Source organism: Equus przewalskii, chromosome 15 (assembly GCF_037783145.1).
Source record: "Equus przewalskii isolate Varuska chromosome 15, EquPr2, whole genome shotgun sequence".
NCBI classification, from domain to species: domain Eukaryota; kingdom Metazoa; phylum Chordata; class Mammalia; order Perissodactyla; family Equidae; genus Equus; species Equus przewalskii.
In genome coordinates this window covers 68,175,152-68,198,664 of record NC_091845.1, presented here as the reverse complement: position 1 = coordinate 68,198,664, position 23,513 = coordinate 68,175,152, and the positions used below count along the sequence as shown (strand labels likewise).

At 38.4% G+C, this 23,513-nt stretch overlaps 1 protein-coding gene across 1 annotated transcript in view; it reads right to left on the bottom strand.

Annotated features, from left to right (window-relative positions):
* Positions 1 to 2,149: 2,149 nt before the first annotated feature.
* Positions 2,150 to 23,513, bottom strand: part of COL6A5 (collagen type VI alpha 5 chain) — a 130,636-nt gene continuing 109,272 nt past the window's right edge. Inside the window, 4 exon segments of the mRNA XM_070576023.1 lie at positions 2,150 to 2,979; positions 17,585 to 17,829; positions 18,758 to 18,854; positions 20,630 to 21,319. Of these exon segments, the coding sequence (XP_070432124.1) occupies positions 2,960 to 2,979; positions 17,585 to 17,829; positions 18,758 to 18,854; positions 20,630 to 21,319 (1,052 nt within the window). The 3' untranslated portion in view covers positions 2,150 to 2,959.

Sequence of the window (23,513 nt, the reverse complement as noted above, 5' to 3'; positions counted from 1 at the left end):
TATAGTGATGAACAAATGGGAATGCTCACTTCAGTGTCTCTTGGGGACACAGACAAGTGAATGGGCTGAGCCATTATAATGCTCCCTGCTGGGACCCGGAGGGAGAGATCCAGTATTAGGAGACTATACAGTGGGACAAGGGTTATATTGCTCAGCTTTGGGAAGCTTAGGAAAGGTGTTACCAAACAGGAGACAGCCCAACAAGATGAATAGGTGGTCGGGAGGGGAAGAGGTTGCTTGCAGTGGGAAGAGAGAGGGCTGGCAAGGTAAGCAAAGGTAAGATTTTGCAGAGGTTTTAAGGCATGGAGGGAGTTTGTACTGTTATCTTACAGGAGCTAGGAGGAGAGCATTAGGGATCTGTAAGTAGGGATCTGCTATGAATCCCGTTTATTCCTTGAAGTCTTCTCCAATTATTTAAATGCCAAGTGATTTTTTCCTTCTTTGATTTCCAAAGCAGTTACTGGCTCTACTCAGCAGCGTTACTCTGAAGTCATGCACAGTATTTTTATCATCCTATGGTCATTCTCCGCCATTGGTTTTCAACTTTCTTGTGCCCATAGCACACATTCAAGTACTATCTTTTGGTTTGAATGTCCAAAATATATAATACACTTATTTTGAAAGTCTCCTATATTTACAGTGTAACTGTTCCTTCAGTGAAACAATGTCACTTAATGTCACCCCTCTTACCTCTAATGCATCAAATTGTGCTCTGCAACCTCAAGTGACCACTCAGACATAAAAATTTACATCAAAAGTGAATGTACACTCAGTGGTAACAAACTAATTTTCTATATTGATCAAAATTATGTAGCATATCAGTGAAGGGGACAATTTTCCCTGGTACTTGGTGTCAAGGAGAACCATTGTTCTAGAATGTTCCCTAACTCTAGCGACCTTGACTTAATGCAAACTTCTCAAGTCAAGGATAGTTATATATATTTTTAAATTTTCCACAATTCTTAACACAGTTCTGGATGTAGCATAAGGACTTACTTAAATTTTACATTTATTTTGATGACTTGGTTCACTCTTTTAATTATGAAATATGTCAGGGATCCAAAGGTGTATAAAAAAAATAAGAAACACCCATTTTTCCATCACCCAGATTAAGAGATAAAACATTATAATGACAGTTGAACCCCGGCTTTACCCCTCTCCATTGAAAGATAACCATTGTCTTGAATTTGGTGCTTATTGTCTCTATATATGCTCTTACTACAGTTGTGGGTGTTCATAAACAATACATAGCATTACTTCTCAGGTTTTAAAATGTCGTATAAATGATGTCATTATGTATCCTTCCACAACTCTTTTTGGTTCAATACTATCTTTGAGATTTGTCCACGGTTATAGATACAGCTCTAGTTTATCAATGGGACTGCTGTATCATATTCCATTGTATGAACATACCACATTTAGGACATTTTGGTTGGTTTCAAGTCTTCACTAAAACACAGAACACTGCAGTGAACGTGTTCATGTTTGCTTCTCTCTGTACATGTGCAAGATCTATAGGCATATAAATCTAGTAGTGGGATCACTGGGTTGTAGGATATGTGCATCGTCAACCTAACTAGATATTGCTAAGATGATGCTCTAATGTAAAGGTGGAACAATTTACACTCCCATCAGCAGGGTGAGTGCCTCTGGCTTCACATTCTTGATAACCCACGTTACTTTCAGGTTTAGGGGTCTGATGTATTTTTTGTGCATACATTTAAACACACACATACACACCAGGATTCTTAGGGAAAAACAAAACTAATTCATTAAATGAGTCAAGTTTGCTTTAGAAGTTCCCAGAGAGCAACAAATGGCTACTTTAAGATTTTTGACAACCTAGAATTAATTGACTGGATTATTTTTAAATCATTAAAACAGGAGTAATGTAAGGAAAATTATGTGGAAAAAGTACAAGATTGCCTATAGTAATACCCCATTAACAGTCACTTTTTAAAATATACAATATATACTCATGGACTTGGCAATTACCTGTTGCCTTAACCAAATTGGATGATTTTTAAAATGACTTCACTCTTGGCTTATTTTACATTTTATGTATATTTTTCAAATATGTTTAATCACGTACTGGCATTCCAATGGGTCTGAGGGAGACTTCTGTTAAATAAAAATGAACAGAACAAGCTTCCAGGTCAGACTTGCTTTTATTTCAGAACTTGTCTCTTGCCATGTTGTAATTCCCAAGAAGCATTCCGGTCATACAGAACCGGTCATCCTTTTTCATAATGTTTTGTTTTTTTGCAGCAAAAATCAAGTACACACAAAGCAAAGTATACCAAAACATAAAACAAATGATGACAGCACAAAATAGCAGTTCATACAATTAGCCTCGTTTCACTTTTTTCTTTCTCACAAATTCCGTTCTTTTGTAAATGTCTTGGTAAAGAGCAAGCATTGACTATGGTGATGGCAGCCTCACAGGTGGGTTTTACAGGGCAATCAGTGCTAGATGCAACATTGGGGTCGTATCAGAACTGAAGACATAGGCATGGGTGTCTAGTTCTATGAATAGCTAGAAGACATTCCCAGAAAATTCTAATTGTAACTGCTTTTTACTCAAGTCCCATTTGAGGTATAGATAGGATGAAAATTATGACAGAAATCTTATTTAGGCAGATACATCATTGGAATTGATGCCTGACCCATACAGAGCTGTCAAAGAAAAAATTCAGTCAACTCTTCAAGGTCAGTTGTCCCAATTCTCAGGAGAAACAAAATCATTTCTAGTTTCTCAGGCCTGTTCATTGATGTCTTCACTCAGGAATGTGTTTCCCTCAGATTTGAAACAGAACAAATTTAGCATGTAACTAGCCAATTCTTTTCATGAAAAATTCCTGCCACCTAATGCTCCACCTCTAACAGATGATTTATGCTCTCTGGTTACAACCACATGGAATTACACATGCCAATGGAGCTATCTTCTTTGCTGCTATGATCATCTTGCATCCTCACCATCTGCAAAACATTAAAATATGCATTGCTCTTAATGTCACAGGATTTGTTTAAAACATTCCTTCTAGAGTCTACTCCTTTTTATGCCCCATATGAAATGAACACATGTAGTTTTACCATTTTCAATAGTCAAAATAAAAGTGTGATGTGATAATACATATAAGTGAGCAACTTATAAGTAGAATTATGGTTATACTTCTTCCTAGGAAAACGTTGGTACATTCATGATCTGAAATTTCATGCTTAGCACATTTGGTGGCTGGTATCATTGATTCAGAGCTAGAGGGAATGTGCAGAGCTGGACAGGCTATGTCCAAAATCCCTCTGGTCTGTTTTTTAGCATTAATTTCTAGGATAACATTCCTGCCCCTCCTTCCCTCTTCCCTCTTTTCCCTGACCACCTCCATGTAAGATTTGCTTCCAGCATCAGCACCTACTATTCTTCTTCAGAGGGATCCTGTCCAGCCTCTGGAGTGGCTTTAATCACATGCAGCATCAGTGCCTGGGAGTTTACGGCCCTCCCTAAGGCAGCCCTTGACCAATCAATGACCCCCAGGGGAGTAAGAAAGCCTGACATCTTTGCTTCAGGTCAGAACAACTCTGCAGCATAAGTCACAATCCTGAGTGCCAGGAGGAGCAAGCTGAAGCTGGCCTCAATGGCACTTGGTCTAAGATGACACCCTTGTTTGGCTTCTACTCCTTCCCTGTCTTGCTGCCTCCATTCCCTTTCTAGTTCTCCCGTGAGTGACAATCACATGCACGAGAATCCTCACCTCAGGGTCAGCTCCAGGGAAGCTGGCCCCACATAGGATCTGAGAAATGATCCTACCTACTCATCTTTGGACACTTTTGCTTACATCTCCTCCTCAAAGGAAAAAAAATTATGAACTCCTGCCTTACATATTTTAAAGTTAACATCTAATTATTTTATTATGAGTTTAAGTGATTGAAAAAGATGTAATTTGTGACATATTGTAAAAACTGACATTTAAAAATAAAACTTCCACATTTCTCTTTTAATTTACCCAATGGAATCTAAATATCATAGTGATTCAATACCACCATTATCGATTTAAAATATATGTAAATACGTTCAGGATTATAAGATATTTTGTAGTGTTCATTTCTCTCCTTAAACATGTATTTCTATTCCAGATACTTCCTTCACAGAATTTCATTCTAACTGTAATATATTTACATGCTTTAAGATCTTTTCTTGTCTAATCATAGTTCTCTGCAGCAAAAAACATATATTTAAATGTATGTCTTTTATTTCCTATGACTATAACCTTCCATGTGTTAAAATTTTTTCTAGATGGATTACCAGTAGAATTTATCAAAACACCAGGTATATTTAAATTTTGGTAATTCTATCAAAACAAAAAGTAAAGATTTTTATTGGAAATGCATTTCTTAATGAGATGGGTAGTTTTTCTCTATTATTTTTACTTACTAAAATTTGTTAAGAGTGAGGCAAATTTTAATATGAATTCTTTTAATAGTTATTCTTTTAGATTTAGGCACTGATAAATATTGTTTACATAGATAGATGGGTAGTGAAGGAGTTTTATTATAGCAGTGTCAAACAATTCTTTGAGTTGTTTCTGAGTTTATATGCCAAAAACCACCCAGTAATCTTGCAAAATGTTTTACAGAGAGGTGTCAAGATGGCGGCGTAGGCAGACTCTGAACTCACCTCCTCCCATGAAGACAACAAATTTACAACTACTCTAGGAACAATTACCCCTGAGAGAGAACTGAAAACTGGATTAAAAGAACCCCTGCAACAAGGGACAGTCCTGACAGAAGTAGAAGAGGCAGAAATTCCTTTCTGGAGAGAAAAAAATGCCACCTTTACAAGCCACAGCACCTCATGGCCAGCTGGAAGCAATCCTAAGCCACATAGGGGATCAGCCCCACCTTCCAAAGCCTAAAACAATTGCACGCTCCTGTGCATGGGGCCAGCCCCACTCAGCTGCAATCCTGAGAGAGCTGACAAGAGCCTTGCAGGCCAGAAGCCTACAGCAACTGTAAATCCCTGAGCCTAGCAACCAGTCAAGCTGAGGGCCTACTCACTTAACAGATAAACTGCAACAGGAATGTACTATTAGATCTTGCAGCCAACTGTGCTGGGGCTCCCCATGCCCGATAAAGTGACTAAATGGTCCATAGCAGTCACACGCAGCTGAGTATCACAACCAGCTGGCCAGGGGGACACCCAGCCTCCCTGGGCACCTGCAGCAAGTGCAACCCTGCCACAACAGAAAGACACATGTAACTCACCCAGGGGTCAATCCTAGAACATTTGGAACTGGTGACAAGAGGGAGGCACCCTGCCAGGCCTCATAAGGCATCTCTTACATAAGGACACTTCTCCAAGATTAGGTGAGGTACCTGACCCACCTAATACATAGATATAAGCACAGAGAAAGAGGCAAAATGATGAGGCAAAGGAATACATTCCAATAAGAGAACAGGACAAAACTCCAGAAAAAGGACTACATGAAACAGAAATAAAAGGTCTACCTAACAAAGAATTCAAACAAAAAGTCATAAGGATGCTCACCGATGTTGGGAGAAGAATGGGTGCACTCAGTGAGAACATTAACCAAGATTGGAAAATATAAAAAAGAACCAATCAGAAATGAAGAATACAACACTGGAAATGAAAAATTCACTAGACGGACTCAATAGCAGAGTAGATGATACAGAAGAAGGGATCAGTGAGCTGGATGAGAGACTAGAGGAATCACCCAAGCTGAAAAGATAAAAGAAAAAAGAATTAAACAGAATGATAACAGTCTAAGGGAACTCTGAGATAATAGCAAGTGCACTAACATTTGTATTATAGGTGTCCCAGGAGAAGAAGAGAGAGACAATGGGGCAGAGAATCTACTTGAAGATATAATAGCTGAAAACTTTCCTAATCTAAAGAAGGAAATAGATATCCAGGTACAGGAAGCACAGAGAGAACCAAACAAGATAAACCCAAAGAGGCTCACAACAAGACAGATTATAATTAAAATGTCCAAAATTAAAGACAAAGAGAGAATCCTAAAAGTTGCAAGAGAAAGGCAACAAGTTACATACAAAGGAAACCCCATAAGCCTATCAGCTGACTTCTCAGGAGAAAGCCTACAGGCTAGAAAGGATTGGCACAATATATTTAAAGACTTCAAAGGAAAAACCCTACAGCCAAGAATACTCTACCTGGCAAAGTTATTCAGAGTGGAAGGAGAAATAAAGAGTTACCCAGACAAGCAAAAATTAAAGGAGTTTATCACCAAGAAAACAGTTTTACAAGAAATGCTAAAGGTACTTATTTAAGTGGGAAAGAGAAGACCACAGATAGGAATAAGAAAGTTATAAAAAAAAAACAAAGGCAATAAAATCACTGGTAAAGGCAAAAATACAGTAGAGGTAGCAGATCAACCACCTATGAAGATAATATGAAGGTGAAAAGACAAACGTACTAAAATTACCTATTTCCATGATAAGTGGGTAATGGATAAACATACACACAAAAAGAGGTTAGATATGATATCAAAAGCATAAAATGCAGGAGGAGGGGAGTAAGAGAGTAGAGCTTTCAGAAAGAGGTCAAATTAAAGAGACCATCAACTTAATATAGGTTGCTATATACATAGGTTATTATGTATGAACCCCATGGTAATCACAGACCAGAAACCTATAATAAAGACATAAAAAATTAGGAGAAAGGAACCCAAGCATAATACTCAAGAAAGCCATTAAACCACAAGGGAAGAGAGGAAGAGAAGAAGAACTACCAAAACACCCAGAAGAAAGGTAACAAAATAGCAATAAGTACATACTTATCAATAGCTACTTTAAATGTCAATGGACTAAAAGCTCCAATCAAAAGTCATAGGTGGCTGATTGGATAAAAAAAACAAGACCCATATATATGCTACATAGAAGAGACACACTTCAGACCTAAAGACACTCACAAACAGAAAGTGAAGGGATCGAAAAAGATACTCCATGCAAATGGCAATGAAGAGAAAGCCAGGGTAGCAATATCTATATTAGACAAAATAGAATTTAAAACAAAAACTGTAACAAGAGACAAAGAAGGGCATTACATAATGATAAAGGGAACAATCCAACAAGAGGATATAACACTTGTAAATTTCTACTCACCCAACATAGGAGCACCTAAATATATAAAGCAACTATTAACAGACATAAAAAGAGAAATGGATAGTAACACAATAATAGTAGAGGACTTCGACACTCCACTTATACCAATGGATAGATCATCCAAACAGAAGATCAATAAGGAAACAGTGGCCTTAAATGACCCATTAGACCAGATGGACTTAGTAGATATATACAGAACATTCCATCTGAAAACCACAGAATTCTAACTCTTTTCAAATGCACATGGAACATTCTCCAAGACTGATCACATATTAGGCCACAAAACAAGTCTCAATAAATTTAAGAAGACTGAAATAATACCAAACATCTTTTCAGGTCACAAAGGTATGAAACTAGAAGTCAACTACAGGAAGAAACTCAGAAAAGCCACAAATACATGGGGATTAAACAAAATGCTACCAAACAATGATTGGGCCAATGAAGAAGTCAAAGGAGAAATCAAAAATATCTGAAGACAAATGAAAATACAACATGCCAAAATTTATGGGATATAGCAAAAGCAGTTCTAAGAAGGAAGTTTATAGCAACACAGAGCTACGCAACAAACAAGAAAAATCTCAAATAAACAATCTAACCACACCAGAAGGTACTGGAAAAGGAGAACAAACAAAGCCCCAAATCAGTAGAAGGAAGGAAATAAAAATCAGAGCAGAAATAAATGAAATAGAGACTTAAAAAACAACAGAAAAAATCAATGAGACCAAGAGCTGATTCTTTGAAAAGTAAACAAAATTGACAAAGTTTTAGCTAGACTCACCAAGAAAAAAAGAGAGAAGTCTCAAATAAATAAAATCAGAAATGAAACAGGAGAAATTACAACAGACACCTCAGAAAAACAAAAGACTATAAGAGAATACTATGAAAAGATATATGCCAACAAATTGGATAATCTAGGAGAAATAGATAAATTCTTAGAATCATACAACCATCCAAAACTGAATCAAGAAGAAATAGAGAATTTAAATAAACCAATCACCAGGTAGGAGATTGAAACAGTAATCAAAAACCTCCCCAAAAATAAAAGTCCAGGACCAGACAACTCCCTGATGAATTCCACCAAACATTCAAAGAAGACTTAATACCTATCCTTCTCAAACTGTTCCAAAAAAATTGAAGAGGAGGAGAAGCTTCCTAACTCATTCTACAAAGCCAACATTACCCTGATAACAAAACCAGACAAGGACAACACAAAAAAAGAAAATTACAGATCAATATCACTATAGTACATCGATGCAAAAACCTTCAACAAAATACTAGCAAATCAAACATAATAATACATTAAAAAGATCATACGCCATGATCAAGTGGAATTTGTTCCAGGAATGCAAGGATGGTTCAACATCTGCAAATCAATCAACGTGATACACCACATTAACAAAATGAAGAATAAAAATCACCCAATCATCTCAATAGATGCAGAGAAAGCATTTGACAAAATAGAGCTTTCATTTATGATAAAAACCCTGAATAAAATGGGTACAGAAGGAAAGTACCTCAACATAATAAAGGCCATATATGACAAACACACAGCTAATATTCTCAATGGAGAAAAACTGAAAATTATCCCTCTGAGAACATCAACCAGACAAGGATGCCCACTTTCACCATTCCTATTTAAGATATTATTGGAAGTCCTAGCCAGAACAATCAGGTAAGGAAAAGAAATAAAAGGGATCCAAACTGGAAAGGAAGAAGTGAAACTGTCACTATTTTCAGATGACATGATTTTATATATAGAAAACCCTAAAGAATCCACCAGAAAACTTTTATAAATAATAAATGAATATGGTACAGCTGCAGGATACAAAATCAAGATACAAAAATCAGTTGCATTTCTATACACTAACAACAAAGTAGCAGAAAGAGAAATTAAGTATACAATCCCATTTGTAATTGCAACAAAAAGAATAAAATATCCAGGAATAAACTTAACCAAAGAGGTGGAAGATCTGTACACTGAAAACTATAAAACATTGTTGAAAGAATTTGAAGATGACACGAAGAAATGGAAAGATATTTCTTGCACTTGGGTTGGAAGAATTAACATCGTTAAAATGTCCATACTTCCTAAATCAATCTACAGATTCAATGCAACCCCTATCAAAGTTCCAACAACATTTTCCATAGAAATAGAAAAAAGAATCCTAAAATTTATATGGAGCAACAAAAGACCCCAAATAGCCAAAGGAACCCTGATAAAAAAGAACAAAGCTGGAGGTATCACACTCCCTGATTTCAAAATACACTACAAAGTTATAGTAACCAAAACAGCACGGTACTGGCACAAAAACAGACTAATATAGCAATGAAACAGAATCGAGAGCCCAGAAATAAACCCACACATTTATGGACAGCTAATTTTCGATAAGGGAGCCAAGAACATACAATGAAGAAAGGAAAGTCTCTTCAATAAATGGTGTTGGGGAAACTGGACAGCCATGTGCAAAAGAATGAACGTAGACCATTATCTTACACCATACACAAAAATTAACTCAAAATGGATTAAAGACTTGAATGTAAGATGTGACACCATGAAACTTCTAGAAGAAAATATAGGCAGTAGGCTCTTCAACATTGGTCTTAGCAGCATATTTTCAAGTACCATGTCTGACCAGCCAAGGGAAACAATAGAAAAAATGAACAAATGGGACTACATCAAACTAAAAAGCTTCTGCACAGCAAAGGAAACCATCAACAAAATGAAAAGACAACCTAACAATCGGGAGAAGATATTTGCAAACCATATATCTGATAAGGGGTTAATATCCAAAATATATAAAGACTCATATATCTCAACAACAAAAAATCTAACAACCCAATTAAAAAATAGGCAAAAGATCTGAACAGACATTTCTTCAAAGCAGATATACAGATGGCCAACAGGCACATGAAAAGATGTTTAAAATCATTAACTATCAGGGAAACACAAATCAAAACTACAATGAGATATCACTTCACTCCTATCAGAATGGCTATAACTAACAAGACAGGAAATAAGTGTTGGAGAGGACGTGGAGAGAAGGGAACTCTCACACACTGCTGATGGGAGTGCAAACTTGTGCAACCACTATGGAAAGCAGTATGGAGTATCCTCAAAAAATTAAGAATAGATCTACCATATGATCTGGCTACCCCACTGCTGGGTATTTATCCAAAGAACATGAAAACATGAATGCATAAACATACATGCACCTCTATGTTCATTGCAGCATTATTTACAATAGCCAAGACTTGGAAGCAAACTACGTGCCCATCAAGGGATGAATGGATAAAGAAGATGTGATATATTTGCACAATGGAATACTACTCGGCCATAAGAAATGATGAAATCTGGCCATTTGTAACAACATGGATGGACCTTGAGGGTATTATGCTAAGCGCAGTAAGTCAGAGGGAGAAAGCCAAACATCATATGATCTCACTCATAAGTAGAAGATAAAAACAACAACAAACAATCACAGAGAGACAGAGATTGGATTGGTGGTTACCAGAGGGGAAAGGGTAAGAGGTGAGGGAAGAGGGCAAAAGGGGTGATTAGGCACATGTATGGTGATTGATTGTAATTAGTCTTTGGATAGTGAACATGATGTAATCTACACAGAAATCGAAATATAATGAGGTATACCTGAAATTTATATAACATTATGAACCAGTTACCACAATAAAATAAATAAATAATTTAAAAAAGGTTTAATAAAAGAATCTGTTACTCAGTCATTAGACGACATTTTCTCACTTCCGGGAAACGTACCCAAAAACACTTTACCAAACAACTATTAATTATACCAGCTACTCTTTCACTTAGAGGCACAGAGTTTAACTCAAGAATCCAAATACGGTGGCAAAAATTTAATATTGCTAAATTAAGCACACTTGACACATGGGCTATTACTATATTTTTTGATAAAATAATATTTCTTATAATCTGTTTTACATATTTTTCTCTTCAGAATGTTGAAGTTGCAACTCAGCTCATTCACTTTATGCGACATGTCCCCATATAGCATAATTATGGCAGAACTGGTCCTCATTTTGTAAAACCAATCAACATCCCTGCCTCAGATAGAGTCTAATTTCATCTTTTAATTGAAATAAGTATGTTACTGAGGGTATCTGCGATGACATCTTACTTAGGATTCCATTCCAAGATAGGTAAACCATTGAGGTTCTTGCTATGATTTTTTCTGCCTGATGAAACAATGCTTGCTCTCCATCAATTTTTCCCCTATATGTTCTTTGCTTTATTCTCATGGAATTCCCACTCAGGAGAGATGCATCCTTTGACAAGAGTTGGGAAATGGAATGGGCCAGATTACTAAATGAAATTTACCATCACTTCTGTCACCCTCACTCTATACCTGAATTCAGAACATCCAAACAGGAGTTCAAATGCCCCATTTCTAGTGACACACTTCTTCCTTAACAGAAACATGTACAGAATGGGAAAGACCTGAAGCCTTACCTAGCTTAAAGGAGGGCTATAGACCCAATATTTAAAATGACTCCTTGATTGACAACACCACCCCAACTCCCACCCCATGCCTCCCTAGAAGGGTTTTACATCTGAGCAGAGCACCGTAATCAGATTTAGAACAGCTGAGAAATATTCCATTTTTGTGTGAAGTCGGGGGCATTTGTAAAAGGGGATGCAGGAAAGGCGACCCTCCATGATCCCTCAAACACAAACTCTAAAGGTAGAGTGTCCTTTAAGACTAGTTTTTAGAAATCCATGTATTGGAAATTCTTTGGTGTCCCACGGTATGAAAAACACTGGCTTTGCCCAAGCTCCTCATTATACAAATAATAAAGTTGAGGTCCAGGGCAATCAGGTGACTTTTCAAGATCACAAAGCTAGTTAGTGACAGAACTAAAACTAGCATCTGGCTCTCCTCATTTCCTGCCTGGCATTCTTTCCACCATGGCCCTCAGCTCTAATATCATTTGTCATCATCACTATCATCATTGTCGTTACCATCAGCATAATTTTAAACAATAGGTAACACTCATTAAGCTTTTATTCTATGCAAAGTGTTGTTCGAAGCACTTTACATTCATTACTGTTCACAGTAGCCTATGATGTAGGCTCTGTTATTATCCTCATTTTACAGATGGGGAAATGGAAGCTCGGAGAGGCAAAATGACGTGCCCAAGAACACATGACCAGTAATTGCAGAAATAAGATTCAAATCCATGTCTGATCCCTGGATTCACTCTTTCAACTACTGTTTCCCAAAGTGGTTTCTATAAAACACCAGCCTGATAAGATGCCCCTGACACAAGATTCTGTGGTCAAATTGGTTTGACTATTGAATCTCTCAGAATCACGGTGTACACTAGCCTATTAAAGGCATTGAGAAGTCCTGCAAAAAGGACACTTACTTATCAGGGTTTTACAGGAAAATAATTCTTTTCCCAATACCCATTAATATCTGGTGAAAAGACCCCCATCAAAGATGAATAATTTAGACTCAATATGTATAATGCTGGGTCAGTAGTTCTCAAACTCTAGCCTAAATCAGAACTCTCTGGAGGGCCCGAATCCCAGAGTTTCTGATTCAGTAGGTGTGGGGGGGCAATCAAAAATCTGCATTTCTCTTGAGTTCCTAAATGATGCTGATGTTACCGTCCAGGGACCACACTTTGAGAAACAACGCACTTGATGTTAGAAAAAGAAAGGCTAAGAAACAAGCCGTGGTTGGCATAATGGGAAAAAGAATACAGTTATGCTTTAGGAAATCCACACTAAAATCTTGCAAATGTACACTATAATGAGCAAACAGAAAATCTGTGCATTAAGTAGATGGACAAAGTGAAAATAGAAAAATGGGCAAGTGAAAATAAAAGCCCACTCTCTTTGGGAAAATAGAAGATAAGCAAAGTGATATAAAGGCTGATCATTCTTCACAATGGATTTTTATTTTTAACTGTCAAGTGTATTACCAGGCTTAGAGAATTCATTCAGGGATAATACTAGTTGATTATGTGCCAGCCACAGGGTGTATTCTGAGCTTCATATGTGTCATCTCCAACATTTCAACAACGCATAGATAGATTTTATTATCTCCTTTTCGTGGACTAACTTTAAGGTGAACTTGTGTTCTAGAAACATAATTATAGACTATAAATCATTGCGACAAAACAGCATTGGACTTGGTGCTGTGATTAGTCTTCGGTAAAACCCACAGTTCAGATGTCTGTAGCTTCCACTTCCTTATCTGTAAACAGATACAGTACAACTCAGTGATTTCTAAAGTCATTCCAATTTCCAAATTCTAACCTTCCAGGATTCCAAGAAAAAAGCCAACTCTCATTTTCTGAAGAGACTCAGACTGACTTCATGGAGCAGGGCTGGCCAAATGTCACCAGATCAAGCTGTTGGCTAGAACTCTCTGAGGGAAATGATTAAAGACGTCTTCTACTCCTAGATGTATGATGGATAATTCAACGTGAAGATGGAGAAAACTTTTGGAGGAAAGAAATTATGGAGAATGATAACAAACAAGAAAGGGATTGGTCATGTTCACTTAATAATCCTTCCGATTCTACCAACCTTCTCATTTCCAGCAGTGAACCACCGTGAGATACCTCACAGGACTGATTCAATCAGGATTTATAGCAGTGTTTTCCAATGTTGTATGCACGCTGGAATTGCCTGTGGAGCTTCAAAAAAGCATGGACGCCTGTGTCTCACCCCCAGAGAATGCGATTGAATTGATGTGAGTGTGGGCTGGACTATGAAATTGTCAACAAATAGCCAGGTGATTACAATTTTGGGAAATGCTGATTTATAGGGTTCTTTCCTGTGATTGCATTGTTGATTATATCCCCTGCTATAGACTGAATTGTATCCCCCCAAAACTCATGTGTTGAAGCCCTAACTCCGCATGTGACTGCTTTGATGATATGGCCTGTAGGCAGGCTATTGTGGTTAAATGAGGTCATAAGGGTGGAGCCCTGATCTGATAAAAGCGGTGCCATTCTAAGGAGAGGAAGAGCCACCAGGACTCTCTCCACCATGTGAGGACACAGCAAGAAGGTAAGCCATGTGCAAGCCAGGAAGAGAGCTCTCACCAGGGACCAAATTGGCCAGTGCCTTGATCTTAGACTTCCCAGGCTCCAGAACTGTGAGAAAATAAATTACTGTTGTTTAAACCACGCAGTCTACGGCATTTGTTATGGCAGCCTGAGGCTAAGACACCCACCCTCTTACAGTCACCTCCCCATCTCTGAAAACTCTTGGGAAAACACACTGAATCAGGAGTTGCCAGCCCAGGGTCATGTCCCAGTAAGGCAGAAAACCTCTTTGAGCTTCAGTTTCTCCACCTGCATCTGAGGCATAGTAACTCAGGGTTATGAACACACCGGGTTTGGGAGGGAACCCAGTGAGATCACATGTATGAAATTACCTTACAAACAGTATAGCTCTGTTCATGGGCGAGCTGCATCTGGCACCTGCCGCTTGCTCTTACTCACCCAGCCTCCCTTCCAAGCCCTGACATGATTTCTCATTCATGTCCCTTCCTGGGTTTCACTTGCCCACTATATTCTCTCACCATCCAGTCACCAGTCACTTGACCTCACTCCAACTCCCTGCGGACCCATCTTAGCTCTCCTTCAGAATGTGGCTGTTGGCAACAAATTCTCAGTTTTCCTTCATCTGAGGATGTCTTTATTTTGCCTTCATTCTGCAGGGCTATTTTCACTGGATATAAAATTCTGTGTTCACAGTTCTTTCCTTTCAGCACTTTAAAGAAAAAAACGTTGTTTCACTGTCTTCTGACCTCCCTGGTTTCTGATGAGAAATCCAGTCATTTGAATAGTTGTTCTCTTCTTTTGTAACACATATTTCTCTAGATTCTTCAAGAGTTTTCTTTATCTTTTGTTTTCAACAAGTCATGATGCGTCCAAGTGGAGTTTTCTCTGAGTTTATAAAATTTGTAAAGTTATCTCTTACCAATTTGGGAAGTTTTTGGCCATTATTTCCTCAAATATTTTTTCTGAATGAGTCTAATTTTCCTTTATTTCTACTTTCTTCTAGAATGCCAATGAAAGAAGTGTTAAACCTTTGATAGTGTTACACAAGTCTCTGAGGCTCTGTTGATTTTTTAAAATCTCTTTTCTTTCTTCAGATTTTATAATTAATCTATCTTTAAGTTCACTGACTCTTTCCTCTCTCACCTTCACTCTGTTATTGAGCCCACCCAGTGAATTTTCTCATTTCAGATATATTTTTTCTACTTCTAAAACTTTCTTTTGGCTCTTTTTTGTTTTCTCTATTTTTCTGCTGAGAACAGCTTTCTGTTCATTTCAAGTTGTTTGCTTTATCTCATGGAGCATAGTTATAACAGCTGCTTTAACGGCTGTGTCTGATAATTGTAGCATCTGAGTCAAATTGAGGTTGGCATCTGTTCACTGTCTTTTCCTTTGAGAATAGTTCACATATCTTGGTTCCTTGTATGTTCCACAATTTTGGATTTTTACCCTGAACATTTCAAATATTATGTTGTATAGACTCTAAGTCCTACTATAATTCTCTATAGAATTTTAATTTGTTTTTTAAGGAGGCAATCAACTCAGTTGGTTCAGAATGCAAGTGCTAGCTCATCTTCTGTGGGCAGTGGTTCTAATCTGTTTGGTGTCCAAAGCCTTCATTATCCTCTAGAGGGCCTTTCCCATCCACGTACAGCTTAGCAGAGAGCCTGGGACTTACGCGGTTTCCCTAATTAGAATGAGAGGATCCCCTTCTCCAGTTCTCTTCTCTCTGAGGTGATCCCCACATGCTGGCCAACAGGGCCTCTCTTCTCAGTACCTCTGGCTAGGAAAACAGGGTTTCTTTTAATTTTAGGTATCTGGGCTTCCACTCAGCTCCAAACCATGAGAGCAGACCATCAGAGAAAAGAGGGGAAAAATGGGGATTTCTTTCACTACTTTTGACAAACAGGGGCCCCTTTTCCCAGTTCTTCTGCCCAGAAATACAGGGTTTCTACTGAGTTTTAGCAACCTGCTCCACTCCCACCACAGCTCCAGGACTGGGGTCTGCCCCCAGCACAAAGCCATAAAAGAAAAAAGAAAATGGGAAACTCATGCTCCTTCAGAAAATGCCTGCTTTTGTTTACTTTTCAGAGTTCTCAGGTTGCTTTTTATGTTTTGTCCAGAGTTCTCAGTTGGAATCAGTGGGAGTGGTTGGCAGGATGGGGTTACTCCATCTTGAGGCTGCAGCAGCTTAGTCCATCTTGACCAGAATCAGGTATTTCATCATATATATATTTGATTTTTCTTTTTGCATCTTATCTTCTCTCCCCTTGCTGTCTATATTTTTCATATTTTCTCTATCTTTATCTCTCCTGTTTTCCATCATTTTGCTGATTTTGTTCTATATCTATATACTAGCTATATCTACAATTATACCTATATCTAATATACATTATATATGCGATATATATTATATATGTAATATATATGTGATATATATGTAATATATAATATATAGTATGTATACGTATGAAGTATACATACAACATACATACATACTACATACATATATAGTATTTTATTATATAATCATACAAAAATTTATTTATCATATCTGCTGTTGGGCATTTTTGTTCCCACTTTGGGGCTACTACAAACAGTGCTGTTATGAACATTCTAGTACATGACTCTTAGAGAATATATGTTTTCCTATTGGGTATATACACTGGAGTAACACAGCTGGGTCATACGATAGACATATTTTCAGCTTTAGTAGATATCCAGGAATATTTATTTTAAAATAATTGCCCATATAATTGTGGTATACAGCAAAGGTTGTGAACAGCTGCCTTAGAACCTACTATAGCTTCCTGTCTCCATCTCTTGCTTTCTCTTTAGCTGTAGGTCCATAACCATTTCCACACACAGCCTAAGAAGCTGCCCTCAACCTCCACAGAGACCTCTGAACCACAGCAGCCTTGTTCTTTCCAGGTCCCACTGAGGCTGGGGCTCAGGTACAAATCTACATCTCAGACCGGGAAAGCCCTGGTTGCTCAGGGAGAAGGCAGACCCTGAGTGTTCAGACTCTGGAGGCTCATTGCATAGTTCCTCCCCACTCCCATTTTGTACAAGGGGGCAGGGCTCCTCCCACTTACTCAGGTCCTGTGGTCCTTGTTCTTGTCCTTCTCACATCTCCATTCCCTGAACCCACACCAAGCATTTACACTGACTTGTAGTTCTGGTTTTGTCAGCACCACTGACTCCTTTTTTTGCTTTTCTGGAATTTTAGCTCCCTTGCCCCCTTATTTTGGCGACCTCTCGTAACCCTAGCTGATAAGCCCCTCTTCCTATCATCTCTACCTGTCCCGATGAGTTCTTCTTGCTCATCTTCCACCAGGGGAAAATCCAAACAAAAGTACTTCAGGATCTCCAGTTCTATTTTACTCAAGGTTACCTTTTTTATTTTGTTGTTTATCATTTGCTGGAGCTGCAGTTTCTTCTGAATGTGCCTCCTCCTTGTCTTTCATCATCAGTTCCCCAGTTGAAAAGAGCATGTATAATTTCCGGATCAAATCAGTAGTGATCTCAGAACCACTACTGTGATTGCTCCCTACTACAAAGACATGCTGCTCCTGGGAACCAAATTCACCAAACAGCTCACTGTTTTCTGTCTCTATTTCATACACCTCAGGAATAAAGCTGAGGTCACAGAGAAAAGAGATGAAAATACGTTAGCCAAGTCCCTTGCAGGATTAAAGGTAAATACAGCCAGACAATACAACAGGAATCAATTTCATGCGCGTGATTGGAAAAGTCCAAATGCTGTTTGTGGATAACTTTGACTGAGGGGCAAATTTTTAATATTCCAAAGGGAAATTAGACATTTGTGTCAGCAGCTTAGGACTCCAAACCAATATTATTTTCATCACTGAATTTTTATTGAGTACTTAAGGTTGTACTTTGCAAAATCAAACTTAAAAGAATCTTTCCCACCACTCTTCATATGAGTTCTGTTTTCTAAATGGCAAATGTTTTTGTTGCTTTTGTGACTTTTTATTTTTCATGTTTTTCTTCTGCTCTAAAATTGTTACATCTAAGCTTTGATACTACAGTCATGTGCCTCATAACAACGTTTCGGTCAATGACAGACTGCATATATGACAGTGGAGCCGTAAGACTAGTACCATATAGCCTAGGTGTGCAGTAGGCTAGACCACCTAGAATTCTGTAAGTGCACTCTATGATGTTCACACAAGGACGAAATCACCTAACAACACATTTCTCGGAAGGTATCCCTGTCATTAAGCAATGCAGGACTGTATAAGTTTTCTATTTTAGTGTTACATAGTTACTAATAAGGTATTAATAATGGCCTCTTATTTTCCTAAAAGCAACAGAAATGGAAACATGGTTCTTTCTAATATGGGTCATATCTTATCTGTTATTAACACCAGATCTGTACTGTCATCACAAACCAGGAGCATTTAAACACACACACACCCACCCACACGCACCCCTTACAACCAAACTTGCATCCTTAAAACTAAAACGCCATTCATTTAAAATTATTTTCTTAAGGATTTTTTTGAGCTGTAGTATTACCCAAACTGCGAATTTGTCAACTCACAAAACAGAGTTTTCTGTGCCATCGTTCTCTGGGTTGGGAGAGCTGATGTTAACACACTTGGGTCTCAGATCTGCAGGGGGATATTTGTTGATGGCACCTGGAGAGAGAGTGGGCTGGTTAATCTAAATTTTACCCTTCTATGTTCTGGCTATCACCCCAAGTTAGTTCATCTTTTCCTGTGGTTGGGGGTGTTTTCAAGAGCAAATTAATTTTGTAAGGGACTCAGGAAAGTAGGCACCCTCTGACATTGCAATACCTCATTGGCAAAGTCAACGAGATACAGCAGTGATTGAGTCAAAATGCTCATGTTCTGTCTGTCAAACCTTGTGATATAATTCAAGGACATCTATTAATCCTTTCTATCATCTATTTCTCTCCCTCTAAAAGGAGGATCTTTCTAGAAGACAATAATTAATTATTGAAATTGCCTGCCCTATTTATCTTGGGTTGGAAGAAGGCACCATTTTTTGTAAGTGACGAGCCTGCTACCTAATACAAAATCCTGAGTTCCAAGATGCCTGAGGGTTACATGAGCCCTGGGGCTTTCAGAGTGCCAGAAAGTCTGCAGCCCCGTGATTCCCTGGTAAAGTTGCAGGAGCTGCAGACAGCCATGTGGCCTCTGCCCGCCTCCCAATCCTCAGCACAGGCCAGGACTTGCTTGATGCTACAAGTTCTTAGGGATGCTACTACACCATGTCTAAAGTTACAACAGATGGGGCAGCCACTCTCAAAGCCCCACTGTGAAAAGAGATCCTTAAGCCCCCTGCCTGGCTGTGCCTGAGCCAGTTGTCTGGGACAGAGGCTCTAGAAGAGATTTGTGCCCATGGCTCATAGGAATTCAAGTCAGAACCAAAAGTAATTTACAATGACAAGACAAAATAGAAGTCCTTGGAGTAGGTGGAGGGTGGTGGTAGTGGGATATATTATTTATTACAGCAGCATACCTTGTTAAGGGTCTAGGAATTGAAGTATAGTTTAACGGATAAGAGCACAATTCTGGGGTCAGAATGCATGGAGTTGAGTCTAGAATTTGCCAACTATTAACTGTGAGCTTTTGAGCAATTTATTTAATGTCTCTGAACCTTAGTTTTTTCACTTGTAAAATGGGGATATTAATACTCTCCTTTGAGGGCTGTTTGTTGTTAGTGCTGTCAAGTCTATTCCAACTCCTAGTGACCCTGTGGACAGTAAAGTGGAACCCTGCCTGGTCTTTTTGAGCCATTCTCTCACTTTCTAGCACTATATCAGACAATGCACCACTGCTATTCACAGGGTTTTCATGGCCAATTTTTTCGGAAGTGGGTGGCCAGATCCTTCGTCCTAGTCTGTCTTAGTCTGGAAGCTCCACTGAAACCTGTCCCCCATGGGTGACCCTGCTAGTATTTGAAATACTGGTGACATAGCTTTCGGCATCACAGCAACACACAGCCACCACCACAGTATGGCAATCGAAAGACAGTTGGGTGGTGTGGTTCCCTGATTGGGAAACAAACCCAGACCATGGGGGTGAGAGAACCAAATCTTACCACTAGACCACCAGGGCTGGCTTGAGGGCTGTATTGAGGATTAAATTACACAATCCATTTAAAGAACTTGACACATAGTAAACCACTTGCAGATTAGGGATAAAAGACACTTTAACCCATATGGAGGGTTTTCTGGCAAAGACCCTAACAGTGCAGCGGTAAAATCTAAGGTCAATAAGACATGAGATTTTTCTCTGTGGTTTTCTAACTGCCTCCTACTCACACCTTAGACTCCAGCACTCTCAACTGAAGTGAGGATCCTCTTACTAAATCAACTGATGGATTAGACACAGAGACATTAAATCTATTGCAGAAGCAATAGAAGAGAAAAGGTTTAATGACTTACGTCTGATCGAATGGACAAATGGCTTGACAAACTTGACGAAATAGTTCAAATCTGGCTTGTGGGTTCGGCCAAGCTGAACTAAGTGATGATCCAGTGGGCGGCTGGCTAATTCTTCTAATTCCTTGTCATTGTGTATGGGACCAAAGGAAAATACAAAAATAGAGTAGCCCTGACACTTGGCTCTCAGAGATACACTTCTTAAAACTTCCTTGTCTAAGGGGTTGGTTTCGCTGGCAGATATAACAAAGATAACTTTGTTTTTCCTCAGGTTGGGGGTTCCTACAAAGACATTGTCAATTGTCCATTGCAGGGCATGGCCAGTAAAAACATCTCCATTGAGCTGTTGAAGAGAGTCTTGGAGATGATGTTTCATTTGGTATATATTGTTATAAGTAACCAAATCAAATTCCAGGTAAACAGGGCATTCTTCAGTGTTGGGCATATAGCCTAGAGGAGAGTAGCTCAGGACTGCCACTCTATCTCCTAAGGGGGAGGTCAGAGGATCTGGGGCAATGTGAAAGTAATCAAGCACCGAGGCGATAAAAGCTTTCACTTCCTTAAACTCATCACTTCCTACTCTTTGGGAAGCATCTATGAGGAAAGCCACATCCATGTAATATGCTTGATGAGAGGCATCTCCAGGTTCATAAGTAAGACCTGGTCCTTCTTTTCTGCCATGGTTTTCATGTCCTGCAACAGAATAACTCAAGTCACTCTTTTTAGCAGAAAGATAAACTCAGAACTCCTAGCCAGGGATGGCAAATACACAGCATGGGGTTGTTGCCAAGATTCATTCCCACACCCGCGGCAGACATAATTAATTACAGTACTTGTGTCCAGATGCATTCTCCAAATATGTCTCCACACAGTGCATGGAGAGCCATTACCATTCGCCAAGTGTTGTCAGATAAAAGGAAACTTATTTGCTACCTCATCTCAGATCTTTGTCAAAAGACTGATCGATCCTCCAGCTATTTTGATATGCAAGATGAAAAACACGCAGTTATTTTTAGTGAACTCCAAGTGGTTACAAAACTTAGAGTACATATTTGCATGAGATCTAATTATATGTAATGACCCCAAAAGTATATATGTCAAAGTCACATTTATTGACGTCATAAACACATACACCTTTATACATACTATGCACCATAGTGTGATGTCACGAGAGCAAGTATCAGTGCTGACTTTAGACTCCAAATCTGTGTAAGATGACATACTTTAAGACCTTGGTACTCAAAGTGCCATTATGCAAACAGTTCATCTGCCCATGACAACATAAGGAGCTTGTACCATGATGTAAGTCAACTACATTACTAAGCACACTCATTAGTTCAGCTGACAATTTTTTTGCAGCAAGACTTTCTCAGTGAAGGAAATAGTGCTTTGATTTACATTCTGATGCTAACTTATCTTGTTGCTGACCAGCACTTCAAGTAGCACTGCTCTAAGCCTAAGGGATCATGAAACCATGTCCATAATCATGGGCATGATGGCTGGTGGGTGAAGCCATGGCAGGAAATGCCAGCTTAGAAGGACAGGAAGTAGGTGGCCAATGTTCTTTTTTTCTATGAAAGAAGAAGCATGTTTGAGAACCTAATCAGGCAAGAAGTAGACTTCTAACTGCCAAAAATTCGTTGATCCCCATTTATGCTCGACCTATTATTAAAGCTTTACATTTATTACTTTATTTAGTCCTCACAAGTGCATTGATTAACCTATCTTAATGCCATAAAAGTTTAATAATAAAATAGAATGCAAAAAAACAACACCATGGGTGATTTCATTAACAGGGCAAATGCTCTATTAGATGTTTGAAGGCTCAAAGAACTCTGCATTCCTAGAGTAAACTGTACATTATCTTTTTTATCTATTGTTGGATTTGCTTGTTTGTTTGGTTTTTTTTTTTTTTGGAGTGAGGAAGATTGGCCCTGAGCTAATAACTGTGCCAATCTTCCTCTGTTTTGTAGGTGGGATGCCACCACAATGTCGGTTGATGAGCGGTGTTTAGGTCCATGCCTGTGATCCAAACATGTCAAACCTGGGCCACAAAAGCAGAGTATGTGAACTTAACCACTACACCACTGGGCCAGCCCCTGTCTTTTTTTTTTTTTTTTTTTGACAAATAAAAATTGTATATACTTAAGATGTATAATGTGGTGTTTTGATATCACTATACTTGTGTAGTGATCACCACAATCAAGCTAATATTATTGGATTTGATTTGTGAAAATTTTGTTTAGAATTTGTGCATCTATGTTCATGAGGAATGTTGGCATGTAGTTTCTTTTTCATGTAACGCCTTGGCCTGGTTTTGGTATTATGGTAATCTGGCCTCAAAGAATGAATTGAGAAGTAGTCCTTCCTCTTTAATTTTCTGTAAGAGTTTGTGTAGAATTGGTATTATTTCTTCCCTAAATGTTTTGTTGAATTCACCAGTGAAGTCACCTCAGCCTGGAGTTTTCTTTACAGGAAGGTTTGAACTACAAATTCAATTTCTTTAATAGGTTTAGGACTATTTAGATTACTTCTTCGTGAGTGAGTTTGGTAACTGTGCATTGCAAGAAATTTGTCTATTTCACCTAGCTGTCTAATTTACAGGCAAAAAATTGTTTGTAATATTCCCTGATTATCCTTTTAATATCTGTAGAATATGTCTCTTCTCTCATTCCTGATATTGGTAGTGTCTTCTCTTTTTTCCTGGTGAGTTTGAGTATAGGTTTATCAATTTTATTGATATACTCAAAGAAACAGCTTTTGGTTTTATTTTCTCTGTTCTATTTATTGAGTTCCACTTTAATTTTATTAGTTCCTTTCTTCTGCTTACCTTGGGTTTATCTTGTTCCTCTTTTTCTGATTTCTTAAGGTGGAAATTGAGGTAATT